At 47.0% G+C, this 12,667-nt stretch overlaps 1 protein-coding gene across 11 annotated transcripts in view; it reads right to left on the bottom strand.

Annotated features, from left to right (window-relative positions):
- The window catches only part of GRAMD1B (GRAM domain containing 1B), a 159,304-nt gene that overhangs the window by 33,525 nt on the left and 113,112 nt on the right, over positions 1 to 12,667 (bottom strand). For 9 of the 11 annotated variants that reach the window (XM_084495812.1, XM_084495811.1, XM_084495808.1 and 6 more), the window contains one exon: positions 5,217 to 5,427. In XM_084495812.1, coding sequence (XP_084351938.1) covers positions 5,217 to 5,427 — 211 coding nt within the window. Of the gene's footprint in view, positions 1 to 5,216; positions 5,428 to 8,637; positions 8,658 to 12,667 lie in introns of those variants that run through there. The other 2 variants (XM_084495810.1, XR_014685437.1) reach the window with 2 other exon arrangements.

Raw genomic sequence — 12,667 nt, 5'->3', positions numbered from 1 at the left:
GTCAGCACACTGCAACAGGAGTTCATTCCCCTCGCTTACATTAATTGCAGTAACTCCTTTTGCCCTGCACAGTTGAATTTCCCCAAGTGTGACTTCTCTGTGGCTTTCTTCCCCTTTCACACAGTCATACTGATAACCCAACCCTCATCTTTTGCTTCCACCAAGTATTCTAAACATGAGGAGGTTCGCTCCTCCTAATCCCTATGCTTTGCAGGTAGAACATACTAGAGAGAGTCCAAAGAGGGGCAAAACTAAGCCTCAGTGTAAATCTGACTCCTTAAATCTGCCTTCAATTTTTTCTTTTTTTAAATCACTGAGCATCAGAATATAGAGGGATGCAAACTGTGAAAATCAAGAGATAGTATAACAGAGGGGAAAAAGAAAGAAAAAGGAAAAACATTCTTACTTTGAGCAGGTTAAGTCTGTCATACTGGAAAAAGAAACCATAAACATTAGAACTGAAAAGATAAAATAAATGAGCAACAGAGGAAGGGAGTCGCACACAGAAGTGGAAAAGATGTCACTGGCTGTCAGAGATGATGCCATAGGAGCAGGTACCAGAGTTCATAGCTACATGGTGGCTGTAACCAGGAAGAACTTAGGAAAATTTGAGGAAGGAAAAAAATGGGGGCTTTTTTCTGAGCCTCTAATTAATGTAGTGTTGCCTCTGAATCTTTGCAGGTTAATGACCCTACATTTGCATGTATTTCTTTGGAAGATTACAGCCTTACAGTGCAGATGGGAAGCAGCGGATCACGTATATGAAGTTCAGCCTGCTAGCTTGATGCCAACAGAAGTTTCCACCTTTTAGCATTCCTGGGAGCAGGATCACAACTCACTCCTACGTACTGCTGCTTCCGGAGGAACAGAAACATTTTGCCAAGTGAATAACTTGCCATGGACTCTAGAGACATCACTTAGTCCTTTTTGGAACAAAGGAAACAGAGGCACAGACCTGGGTGAGGGCACAGAGCTCTGAACAAATTCCAGAGCCCTTTCTCCTGATCTATGTACGTCTAGGCTCTATGCTATTCAGCTGGCTTCTGAACCCTCACAGCCCAGTAACTCAAAGAAATCCATGAAATTTATTCCCAAATCCTGAACTTTAGTCCAAAACGACCAGAATTTCATGAGCTACTACCTAAAAGGGGATTATACCACCCAGCAGGAGGGGTAAATGAGAAGACAGCCAAATTCTTCTCATAATTGCACGCTGGAAGGACAAGGTGCAACAGCCATAAACTGCAGTAAGGGAAATTCTATTTGGATAGAAGGAAAAAGCCTGTTCACAACAAGAGTGATTAAGCACTGGAGCAGGGGCCCAGAAAGGTTGTGCAGTCTCCACCTGGGGAGGTTTTCAAAATGCAACTAAAGCAGATTCTGAGCAGCCTGATGTTACCAAATCAGCCACACTTTGAACACGAGGTTGGACTAGAGAGCTTCAGAGATCCCTCCTGACCTAAACTGCTTGATCTTCAGGGCCTACATCAAAATTCCTGTTTTCCTCTAACCTGATATTTTCTCCTCAGCACTCATTATTAGGTACAGATAGTGGGATGAGTCTTGAAAGACATGCGACTGAGAGCAAATAACTTTGATTCTTGGGCAAGAGCAAAAGAGGTTAAAAAACATGTACTTCACTGTTAGCTGCAAACAAAACTCTTTTATTCCCTGAGTGCAGAAAGCTGTTCCAGGAGCAGCAGTGCTTGCCAGTAAAAGCTTAAGGCTGACACAGGCCTTTAGGTGGTTTGGGCCATGCCACACTGGTGGATTGCATGGAAAAGCTCCAAAGATTCCCTACAGATGTAATCCAGTGCTTAAAAACTCCTGGTGAAGCACTCCCTCTGATGGCAACACTGCAGCATGACAATTAACGCAACAGACAAAAAGAGGGCAAGGGACTTCAAGCAGAACTGTCAGCAATTGTATAAACACAGCATCAAACTCATGGGCTCAAGCTGTTTCATTTCATCAGCGAGACAGGTTGGAAAATCAGACTTCTTCTTCTTGCAGAAGAGGGGTGGGGAGAGGAGAAGAGGCTGCGAAAGGAGATTTTAAGTTTTTACCCTTCAGTTCTTTGTTCCTAGCCTTTCCCCGTCTTGAACAGGTATCTTCATCTGCCTGGGGAGAATCAGAGGATTCAGGGGATGCCAGACTCTCTTGTTCCAGGAAGGGTGGCTTTGTGGAGCTCAGGATGAGATTCACCCTTCAGCTGGGGAAGGGGTTTGGGGCAGGAGGCTCTGACGCAGGCTGGCAGAGGTCAAGCCCAGGATCCCCCTCTCTGCATCGTGCATCCATCCTTGCACTGAACCCACCTCAGGTCCACCTCCCTTTTGTTTCTCTAACTGCAGTGAAGTATTTTTCCTCTTAGAAAAGCAAGGGGCTGGCTGCAAGCACATCCCAGTACCCGTAAAAATGTGCTTTGCATGCACACTGCTCCGTGCCAACGCTCTTCCCACCTCTCCTGACAAATCTCTCCACAGCTTGGCAAGGCACCTCCAGCCTGCCACAGCCCAACATGACCTGCCCTACCCACACACCTCTCCCTACTCACCAGAATCCTTTCGGGACTCTCTGCTACTCCAGCCCTGCATTTTCCATAGAAGTTGTTTCACACCTCACCTTTAGTCCCACAGTCCTCATTTGTAGCATCCAAGCTACAATTACCATGCAAAAGACGAGCTGTCTAAAGAAAGATATGGAGAAGTTTCCAGCAGACACCAGCAATCATGCAAGATAGGGCTGGCTACACGGGGCATTCTGACAAAGGGAACTGTAAGCCAGTACTGTCAACTTCGCTGCTAACTAGCAACTTGCCTTGAATTAAATCCAAGGCATCAACTGGGGAAAAGCCAAGACATTGATTTAGTAGATCGAGAAGCCATCCAAGCCATTCTGGTTTCAACTTGCATACACACGTGGAAATGCCAGCAGCCTGGCACTCTGTCCAATAAGCATCCCATCAGCGTTTCTGGTTTTTACACTCTTCTGAGGGTAGCACAGAGATTTGAGATCACGTCTCAAATGAGCTTATCTCCAATCCAAGCACCCACAGAGGGATTTTCTACTATTACCTTTCAGAGCGAGCCCATGAATTCTCACAATTCATTTGGGACAGGTCTGTTCTAACAGGTTTAAGCTGGGTTCATTTGAAATCACTGATCTTTAATATTTACATCACACAGAAAAAACATGTAAGGTCAGTAAACTGAGATCAATGGCCTCTCTAGTCTTCATCATAAAAAAGCAGGCAAGAAGTTACGGAGATCGACTCCCATTTCTAAAAGGCATAAAGAAGAGATGAAAGAGAAGGGATTATGTTCAGCCCACCAGAGCCAGCAGATCTCTCCCTGTAAAGACAGCAGCTATTTTTAAGGGAGAAAGAAAGCAAATCTTAAAATGAAGCCTAAAATTCTTTGGAAGTAATTGAAGGAGTGTGAGGAACAGGCCACTTTTCGCACCATGTGAGCAAATATTAAGGAGATCCCAGTGATATAAGTGAAACCAGCTTCTCAGCTACAGGCATCGGGGTGAGCTCTTGCTGACATTCTCACAGCCGCACCAGGAGAATGCCTTACTGGAGTCACTGCTCAGTACCACGGGGAGGGTTTCTGCGTGATGAGACAATTCTACAGTGGGGCACAGGAGAGAAAAAAGAAGGCTTACTTTGGAGAGGCGCTTGTGTGACTTAATCGGAGAGAAAGCATGCAGGAATGAAAAGAGAGAAATTAAGGAAAGAAGAAAAATTACCTCACAAATCAAGAGAAGGAAAACCCACAAACCCATCAGAAAGCATTGTATCCCCCCCCTTCCTTGTTAAAAGCACCGTGAATTACTAACAGTTCCTCTGTTGGCAAGAATCACCCTCCCATGGCCTTGAATCACAGCACATCATGGGCCAGGGCAATGCAACTCATCTCTGCAACACCCCTTACCAAGGACGTGATTCTCCTGATGGACCCCATCTACAAACACAGTGTGCCCTGCATCCTGCCTGCCTCTCAAGCACATGGCTTTCTTTTGGGGACGGACTGCCCAAGCGCACAAGGCTGACAGCACCATCATGAGGCTGCCATCCACCATCCTGGGCGGTGGTTGTAGCTTACTGTGTGCACAGGAAGAAGTCTGACCTCAAGGCAACCTCGGAACTGACTGGTCTCAAATGAATCATCTTGAAAAAAACCCTTTGCCCCCTTTAGAGCACACATACTCCTCCCTTAGTGGCTAGGGAGTCCTGTTTTCTCTGCTGACAGTGAACACAAAGAGGAGTGAATGAAGACTTTTTGTGCAATCCAGCAATAAATTGGGTAAAAGATCCCACAACTCATTTCACACAAGCCATCAGAGTTATGCTGTTCTGCCACCTGTGACACCAGGAAGTCGTTCAGGCTGAAATACTTCATAAAGCTGGAAAAATGCAAGTGCTCCTGACAGCAATCTTATAATACACCACTGACATCAGGGTTATTGTCAAAGGTTATGCTTGGTTCCCAAGGCACTAGCATGCTTTACCAGGTCCCACTGCTCACAGAAAATCAAGGGTCCCCAAACTTGAAGCCCTATTCCTCTGAGTATGGCAAACAAAGGCTGATACTGGTTCTAAGACCATCTGTCAAAAGACATAATACTTCCCTAGGGAAAGTAGCATCTACCCAGCCAAGATTTCCATGGAGTTTGTCAGACAGTTGTAATACTGCACCCGTAAAAGTCAACGTGCAGAGGACTGGCAGACTGATTTTGTGCAATTTAAACCTCATCTCAACACTGGGCTTAGACAGGACTGGAGAAACGCATGGACCCTTTGCAGGCTGTCTGCACAGAGGAGCCTTTATTTCTTTCATGACCCTTCACGATCCAGTTGATAAAAAGTGATTGCAACAGCTGATTTTCAAGGTCTTGCTTAAAATCACAGAGCCTTCCAAGGAAACAGGGCCTTGATTGCAAAAAGATTAGCCTACCAAAGCCATTACGGAGCTGCAGTACAAGCCATCAGCAATTCCTGGACTGAGTTCACTGAAAGGATGATGGAGGTGCACTGAAGTCTGACCTACCCAAACAGCTCCCAGTTAGGAGAATTTTCAGAATTATGATGGGGGAAGAAGGAGAAGAGTTAACCAGAAGTAAAAAAGGCACTGAACAAAACCAGTGTACCACACTAGAGTTTAAAGCAGCGGACAAATGTACACCTTGACCAAAGTTATTTGCTCATTCCTCACCTTGGAGTTCTTGGCCCCACTGCGGCCTGACTGAGAGGAACAGCTCCGCTGTACACCCTGCTCCGGCGTGGAAGGGGATTTGTCTGATGAGTGGTCTGAGCCTTTTTCCACCATGGTGTCTCCTTGGGAGTCCTGCGGTGTTGGGGACCGAGAGCGTTTGCGCAGGATGGGGGAGCAGGCAGGCGTGCTGCGGTTTGAGTTACTGGCAGTACTGCAAAAAGAAAGAAAGAGCACAAGTGTTAACCTTCAGCTCAAAGAGAAAGCAACTGCACCCTCCCTTGAGGTGAAGCATTACCCACAGATTTCTCCAGTAACACAAAAGATAAATCTGGCTTCCTGAAGCAACGCACCCCATGCCACACTTGTTACTGATCTCCCCAGTAAAATCAGGCAGTAGACAGGCATCGTTTACTGGTGGCAGAGAGAACTTCAGCTGCCTGTCAGTGTCTTTTTCCACCCACCTTTCAATTGATCTGCCCACAGAGAAATTAATGAGAAAATGAACTCATTCTCTCCTGTAAGGATCTGAGATGTTAAAATGATGATCTGAGCTTAGAAAACCTACACTTGTGCTCAAGAACAAGGGAGATGTCAGTGTATTTGAGACATAGTCCCACCCCATCCCTCCTTTACTTTTTATATCAGCAACTGTGCCCCTTCTTAACAGCATGCGCAGAAACGGGATCTTATCTTTTAGGAAACACTCCATTAAAGGTCATCAAAACCCTTGGGGCATTGGGAGGGGAGGCATATGGGACACCAGTCACAGACAATGCAGTCATGACTTCCTGTACCAAATCACCCTTTCCCACACCAGTTAGAGATGGGGATGAAAATGTTTTGCCGTAACTTAAAAGCTTTCATGGTTTGAAAAAGCAAAAAGTTAAAAGAAGAAAGAAAAAAAAATACCCCTTTCATATCAGGGCAAAAGCAAGACCTTTCAGAGATTTACAGTAATCACAAAACATTTAGGGGAATGGAGTTTCTCTTCCCTTACCTTCAGCCAATGCCCTAACACCTAAACCAGAAAGCCAGTTACATATGTATTTATATAGAACAGAGCAGCAATCTCAGAATAAGACAGGAAAAATCAGATTTCCCAACTGTTCCTTCTCCTTGATACCTTTTTTCCTGCCAGACTCCTCAAAATACCACATGCTGCATCCATTTTATACTGGAAATGTTACAGTGCCTGCAACAGTTTAGGTATATCATGAAGTGAAATTACCAGGGTCTTTTTGGCTTATTAAAACGTACAAAAGTATCGGGTTTCTTCCCAGACTTTCAGCTGTTCCAGTTAAAATGTGTATTTCGCTCTTTCTGCTCTCCTGCTGCTACTTTTCCTGGCTAGATTCAAGATGCACAGTTTTTAACAACCCAGCATAGTGGCATCTACATATACCAAGCACTATCACCAACCATGTGCACGTGGTGCTGTGCATATGGCACTAAATCCTGCAGCTCATTAGAAGTACTTCCACGGATGAAAATGATTTTGAATTGCCATTCCTATGGTTATTAAGAACTCCAGATCCTGAGGCTACATTGCTCCTGTTCGTGGTGTGTAATTGCTTATCTGGTGTTACAGCAGATTTCCTAAATCTTGCCCCAGCACGCTTGACTCAACATAAACTGATTTGAGAGGTCTCCAGAATTACAAGACAGAATCTGAACCGATCGTTCCTGAGTCACATGTCACTGCACTAGATTTGCTTGAGCAGACATACCCGTTTCTTACTACAGCTCAACAAAACTTGAGTTTTTCAAGCACAACCTCCTCCTTGCTTTCAGTTTGTGGGTGTTCACACACACAAGTTTCACTCTGAGTTTCAGCTTCAGCCAAGCTGAAGCTTCAAAGACCAAGTCAAATTCAGTCACAGCCCTGCTTGCCTGTAGGTTACAATTATGAAAGTGCACTGAGTTTTGCCTGTTACTAAAGCACAAATAACTAGTTCAAAACCTGGTACAGAAGCACCACGTGCATGTGAAACTCAAGATGCAAGCCACTAAAAAGTTTGGTACTCTCACCCAAGTTGTGATCACATGTGAAATGAGACAGATTTTGCCTTTTGCGGGCTGCAATAAATACGTTAATACTTGCTTCAGTATGCACTCACACACAGATGTGGAAAATATAGTCTTGGTTCTCTCACTCTGAGCACGATGCATGCTTTGGAGCCGCCTTCAGCTCAGGTCCTGCTAGGCGCTGTGCAGCCATGGAGGCCAACTCAAGCTGATCACTCAAGGACTCGCAAAGCTCCTCCGGTGGGTTTTTCAGGCCTGGCTGAGTAACCCATGGCGCTGCAGCTTCACAGGAGCAGCATCAGCACTGAGTAGCTTAAAGCTGGCACGTACATGCTTGCCCAGGCTCAGCTCGCATTGCCACAGCCGTACGCTTCGGTGCCAGCTCTGCCAAGCAGAATCTCTCCGAGCAGACTCTGGCTTTGAGTTTGTTTTCCACTCATTTAGCATCTCCTGCCCGCTTAAAAAAACTAACTCCATCCGTATAAATCGCGTTAGGTTCACGGGGATCATCACCTTTGCAGTGACAGGAACAGAAGAGAGCTTTAAGGGTGCCTTCTTCGGCTGTCTCCTAAGTCAGCGGCCAAGAGCTGATCAAACACGGGAGGTCCAAATCCTCCTCCTCCTATCTGATGGCCGGACAATGTGGAGTGTTTTTCACAGCAAGGGCTCTGCCGGTGCGTGCACGATGAAGGACAGGAGGAGGCCATGAGAGACGAAGGACGGGAGGAGGCCACTCAGGCAGCCGCTGCCGTGGCGAGAGTGGGCCCAGCAGCAGCCCCCCGTGGCTCCGTCCCGCTCGCCCCCGGCCCTGAGCCCCTCAAAACTCGCCCTGCTCCCGCTCTGTCCCGAAGCTTGAACCCGACCCAAGGAACAGCCATGACGAACGCTTGCTGCAGTTGCCATAGTGACCGGGGCCTGCAATTGAACCAGGAATCAACGCCTGAAATGCCAAAATGGCTTGACCCACTTCGAAAAAAAAAAATAAATAAATAATAGTAATAAATAATGCTTTACAGAACTAATTGACCAGAGAGCATTCAGGGCCCCCCACACCCCTGCAGCGCAGCCTTTAGTAATGCACCGCACCGAGGCAGGCACAGAGCACAAACAAGCCCAGCCGAGAGGCGGCCCCAGCTCCTAGGGGGAACCCCCGCGTGGAGCATGTGAAGCAAAGCACCTCGGCACAGCACCTCTCATGCCTTGGGGCTGCACGGTGTTTCACAGAAACGCCTCATCTGACGGCTAAAAATAACGTGCAATAGCAGTGTGGCTAGGAAGGGGCCAAGGCCATCAGACACATGGAGGATGAGCAGCCCTGAACTGAGACCAAAGTTTGTCCACCCTACGAGGCCCTCCGAAATGACCACACCACCGTCCCTGGGCTCAGGACACGTACCTTGCAGTAGGTCTTTCCCAAGCCACTCGTGCAGCAAGGCTCAGCCCCAGCCTCTTCACACCAGGGCTCGCAGCCGGGGCCGTGCTGTGCCGCAGCAGCTCGGGGCTCTCCTCGCAGGTAGCAATCAGCTCAGCTTAAGACACTGAGCAAATCCATTTCAATCTCACAGCTGCAGAACGTGAATTTAGCCAGTCGTAATCGCTGTGTTACCAAGTGCACCAAAGGATTTGTAAGGAGGGCAGCTCATCTGAACAAGTGCAGTTCCAGCCACGCAGCGCTCCCTGTTTCTTTGTGATCACCAGCTTCCCAGAAGGCAGAAACAGATCTGCGACACCATTTCCTGCAGCATATTTGTAACCCCCTCAGACTTCCTGAAGAAAGTCCTGATCTGGAAAGCTAATCGCAGCCTCCAAGATTGCCACAGCTCTCCAAAGAACTTGCTTCGGCAGAGCACAGCTGCCGAAGGTGCCTGTACCTCCCTGCACCACGGCACCCACCTGGCCGTAAGCTCTTCGAGGCCCAGAACTGTTACCAACAGCACTGCAAATGCTGGGCTTAATTCTGCAAACTGCTGAGCACTGCGTCCACACACCAGCAGAGAACTTAAGCGTATATTTAGCTCTGCGTATAGACCCACTGAAACCGAGGGTGCGAACAAAGCCAAGCCTGTGCTTTCCCACTTTCCTAAGCAAGACCAAAGGATATCCTCCCGCATAAAGCAGAAGTGTACTGGTGGAGCCTGGAAAAGGGCAGGAAAAGCACAAGGTCAAAAAGGCACCTCAAGCCTGCCTGGAGTACAAAAGGAGTTAATTCTCCTCAGAAAGAGCTAGTAAGGGGGTTAATTAGACGCCTACAAAGATACTTCTCTGTGATACAGTCTGACATCACTGGAAAAAGATGAGGTTCAGAAACTCATTATGCAGTCTACCAAACAGCAAGCAGATGGTAACAACTTTTGGTCATCACCAACCTACAGGCGCTTCAGATTGATAATCTACAAATGAAAACCCCCATATATCCCTGGGCTTGCCATTGCTCTATTGCCATGCCGTAACAAAAGGCTATACTTATATTACATCTCCCAATAAAAAAAAAAGATAAAGCATTAAAGCATTAAATGAAAAACCAATGACAACTATAGGGCTGTACAGACAGTGAGCAGTGTTTCATGCCAATTGCTTTGAAAACAATAGCAGGAGTATACTTTCTGCATGCTTTTTAAGCAACTAGTTTTTAACCCTGAAGTCCATCCTTGTCAAAGCATTACTCTGATTATTTTGAAGTTTCACAGAATGGTTTCTTCCTCCTATGACATTCAATAGCACGCTTACATATTCATGAGATAAAATTAACACAATTATTGTGCTTCAGGGGATTAGCAAATCACTGCAAGTGTTAGGAAGGAATTTGACTTCTGCACATATGCAGCACCGCAAGGTTGGCCAAATGTATTATTAACAATGTCATTGTCTTTCTCCAAATCATCTGATACTGGTTACCACTGGAGACAGCCTAGCGATTCTGATGGACAAATGCTCTCATACCGTACGGAAACTCCCACTGTGCTGTTTGAAACAATCCCTCCACCGCTCCCTTCCTACTTTGAATTGTTACAAAAATTCCAAGAAAAAAAAAATGAAACATGTTTTCTAAATAGAACAAGACAGATCTTAATCATGCTGTCCAATAATACAAGTGGCATATGTTAGAGAGGATCATTAATCTGCAGAGAACCAAAAATATGTTATAAATTATATTCTAAACCTCTTCATCACCCACAAATTAATACGGTTACATTTACTCTGCAGGGAGACAAACCACACGGAACAAAGTACGATGAATAATAAGACGAAAGCTGGGAAGCAATAAAATGGAAATAATGCAAAAAAAAGCATTCCACATCCCCATGAAGCTGGCAGCATGTGTGCTCCAGAGCCAGCCCTGGCGTGGTCACCTGCAGGTCACTCAGCCTGCAGCTGTACCTCCAAGAGAGGAACAGGCTGGGGCTTTGTTTCCTCTCCTCCCCATCGCCACGACAATGGCTCCTGTAATTAACAGCAGGAATTGCAATATCTGATGTTGTCTTCAGTGCCTTGCATGTCTCTTCAAGGGAGAGTAAGAAAAATGCAATAATCATGCATTTTTATTGATCGTTAACATTCGCTAATGATGAATATCCATACGTGGTTATCCATACGTGGTGAGGGCACGTGTGTGATACCGCTCCTGCATTACCTCATGAAGAGCACAAACATTCTTCCTTTCTGCCCATCTCCTGCTATCACTTCAACCACCTCAGAGAGGCCTTGACCCCCAGCACAGGTAGCATCCTCTTTGACACAATCCAGTCCTGTGGCAGGGGGTTCACAAATCACAAATAAACGTCTGGCGTACCCACACACCACATCTCATCAGTGACAGGTGGGGGTATAAAGGGATATTGTGTCTCTAAGGACTGGAAGACAAAGCTAGAGCTCTGCAGCTGCCCACTCACTCCTGCTGATCATCAGCTTTCAGGAATTAATGGAAGATGCTGCGATCTCCAGTGCTGGAACCAAACTGATTTCTTTTGCTCATCCCTTGGCACTCCATCTTTTTACCATTCTGAACACGACAATGCAACAATTTCACATCCCCTCACCCTGATATCCTCCACGCAGTCTCTCTCTCCTTTGCTCTAACCATGCAGCAGCACTGTCCAGCTGAAAGTTAAAAATAGAGAGGGCCAAGGGCAGCAGCTGATACCGAGAAGCGTCACAAACCATCAGTGCAAGAGACACACATGCAGTCCTTTGTCCCCAGGCCCTGATTCAGGCTTGTCCCCACACGGCATATGCTCTTGCTTTATCTCCAGCTTTCTGGCTTTCAGTGGCAGGGGCAGTTGGGGATTTCCCTTGGCATAATGTTGGGCATCTGGAACTATTGCACCGATGAGATTTAATTTAGAATTTCCTTCTATCCTACTGAGCCAAAACCACAAGCTCCATTGTAAATCTACCAGCTTCGAAAGGAATTGTCCTGAAGATGCACGTGACTAATGGAGCAAAGAAACAGGGATACATTCTCTTTCCTGAATCAGTGATTTCCATGATGGACTGCACGATGCTAGTCACCGGTAATCTAAGGAGAAGCAATATTTTTAGAGAATGGGGATTCATCAAATTCTCACTGCCCATAACTATGCAGAGTGCAACAAGCCCTCAATTCCTACTGCTGTCCCCCACCAAAAAAAAAAAAAAAATAACAGCCACCTGTATAGACTCTGGAGGACAGCCTGATAAAGTGGCAGAAAACAAATTCCGTCTCTCCCCATCAGCGCAAACACATCAACACAGAGAGGAATGCAAAGCAGACCCAGGGCAGCAGCGTGCATGCTCCGAGACCTTTATAGAGCGAGGGAGCACATGGGCAAACAAATACACCATATTTCTGCAGCAGCTCCAGCTACCCTCCGGTGAGGGTGACGCAGCGCCAGTTGAGCCCCCTTCAGCCCCCTCCTGCCTCTCTCCATCTGCCCAGATGCTGGAGAGCAACATCTGCCCCTTGGGCCGGGGGGATGGGGCAGGCAGGAGGCGCAGGGGGGAAGGAGGAGGGGTGAGGGGAGCCGCGAGCAGCCATCAGATTTGATCATCGGCTGCTGCAAACAATTGAAAAGGCTGCTTTAAGCAATTCCGCTGCAGGAGCGGCAGGGCGCATGCATGGGGGAGAACAAGGGAGAAAGGAATCAGGCTGGGAAAGGGAAAAGAAACGGAGCATCTCTGCAACATGATGTCACGCCGTCTGCTTTCAAGTCCCCCGAACAGAAAGGAGCAGCAACAGCAGCAACCAACATGGACTCCAGATTTAATCTGCCTTGAAAGCGCACGTCTCGGGCGACAGATTTGCTCAGCAAACCTGCGCTGAGCCTGGCACACGCAGCCCTCGGGCTCTGTCTTTCACACGCAGACATGCACACACGTACACGGGCGCACGGCCGGGGACCGCAGGCAGCACGGAGCGGAGAGGAAGAGAGGCAGCAGCAGAAGGAACA

The sequence above is a fragment of the Aythya ferina genome (assembly GCF_964211825.1).
Source record: "Aythya ferina genome assembly, chromosome: 22".
Classification (NCBI taxonomy): domain Eukaryota; kingdom Metazoa; phylum Chordata; class Aves; order Anseriformes; family Anatidae; genus Aythya; species Aythya ferina.
Note: the sequence above shows the minus strand (reverse complement) of the source record. Positions and strands in the feature narration are given on the sequence as shown.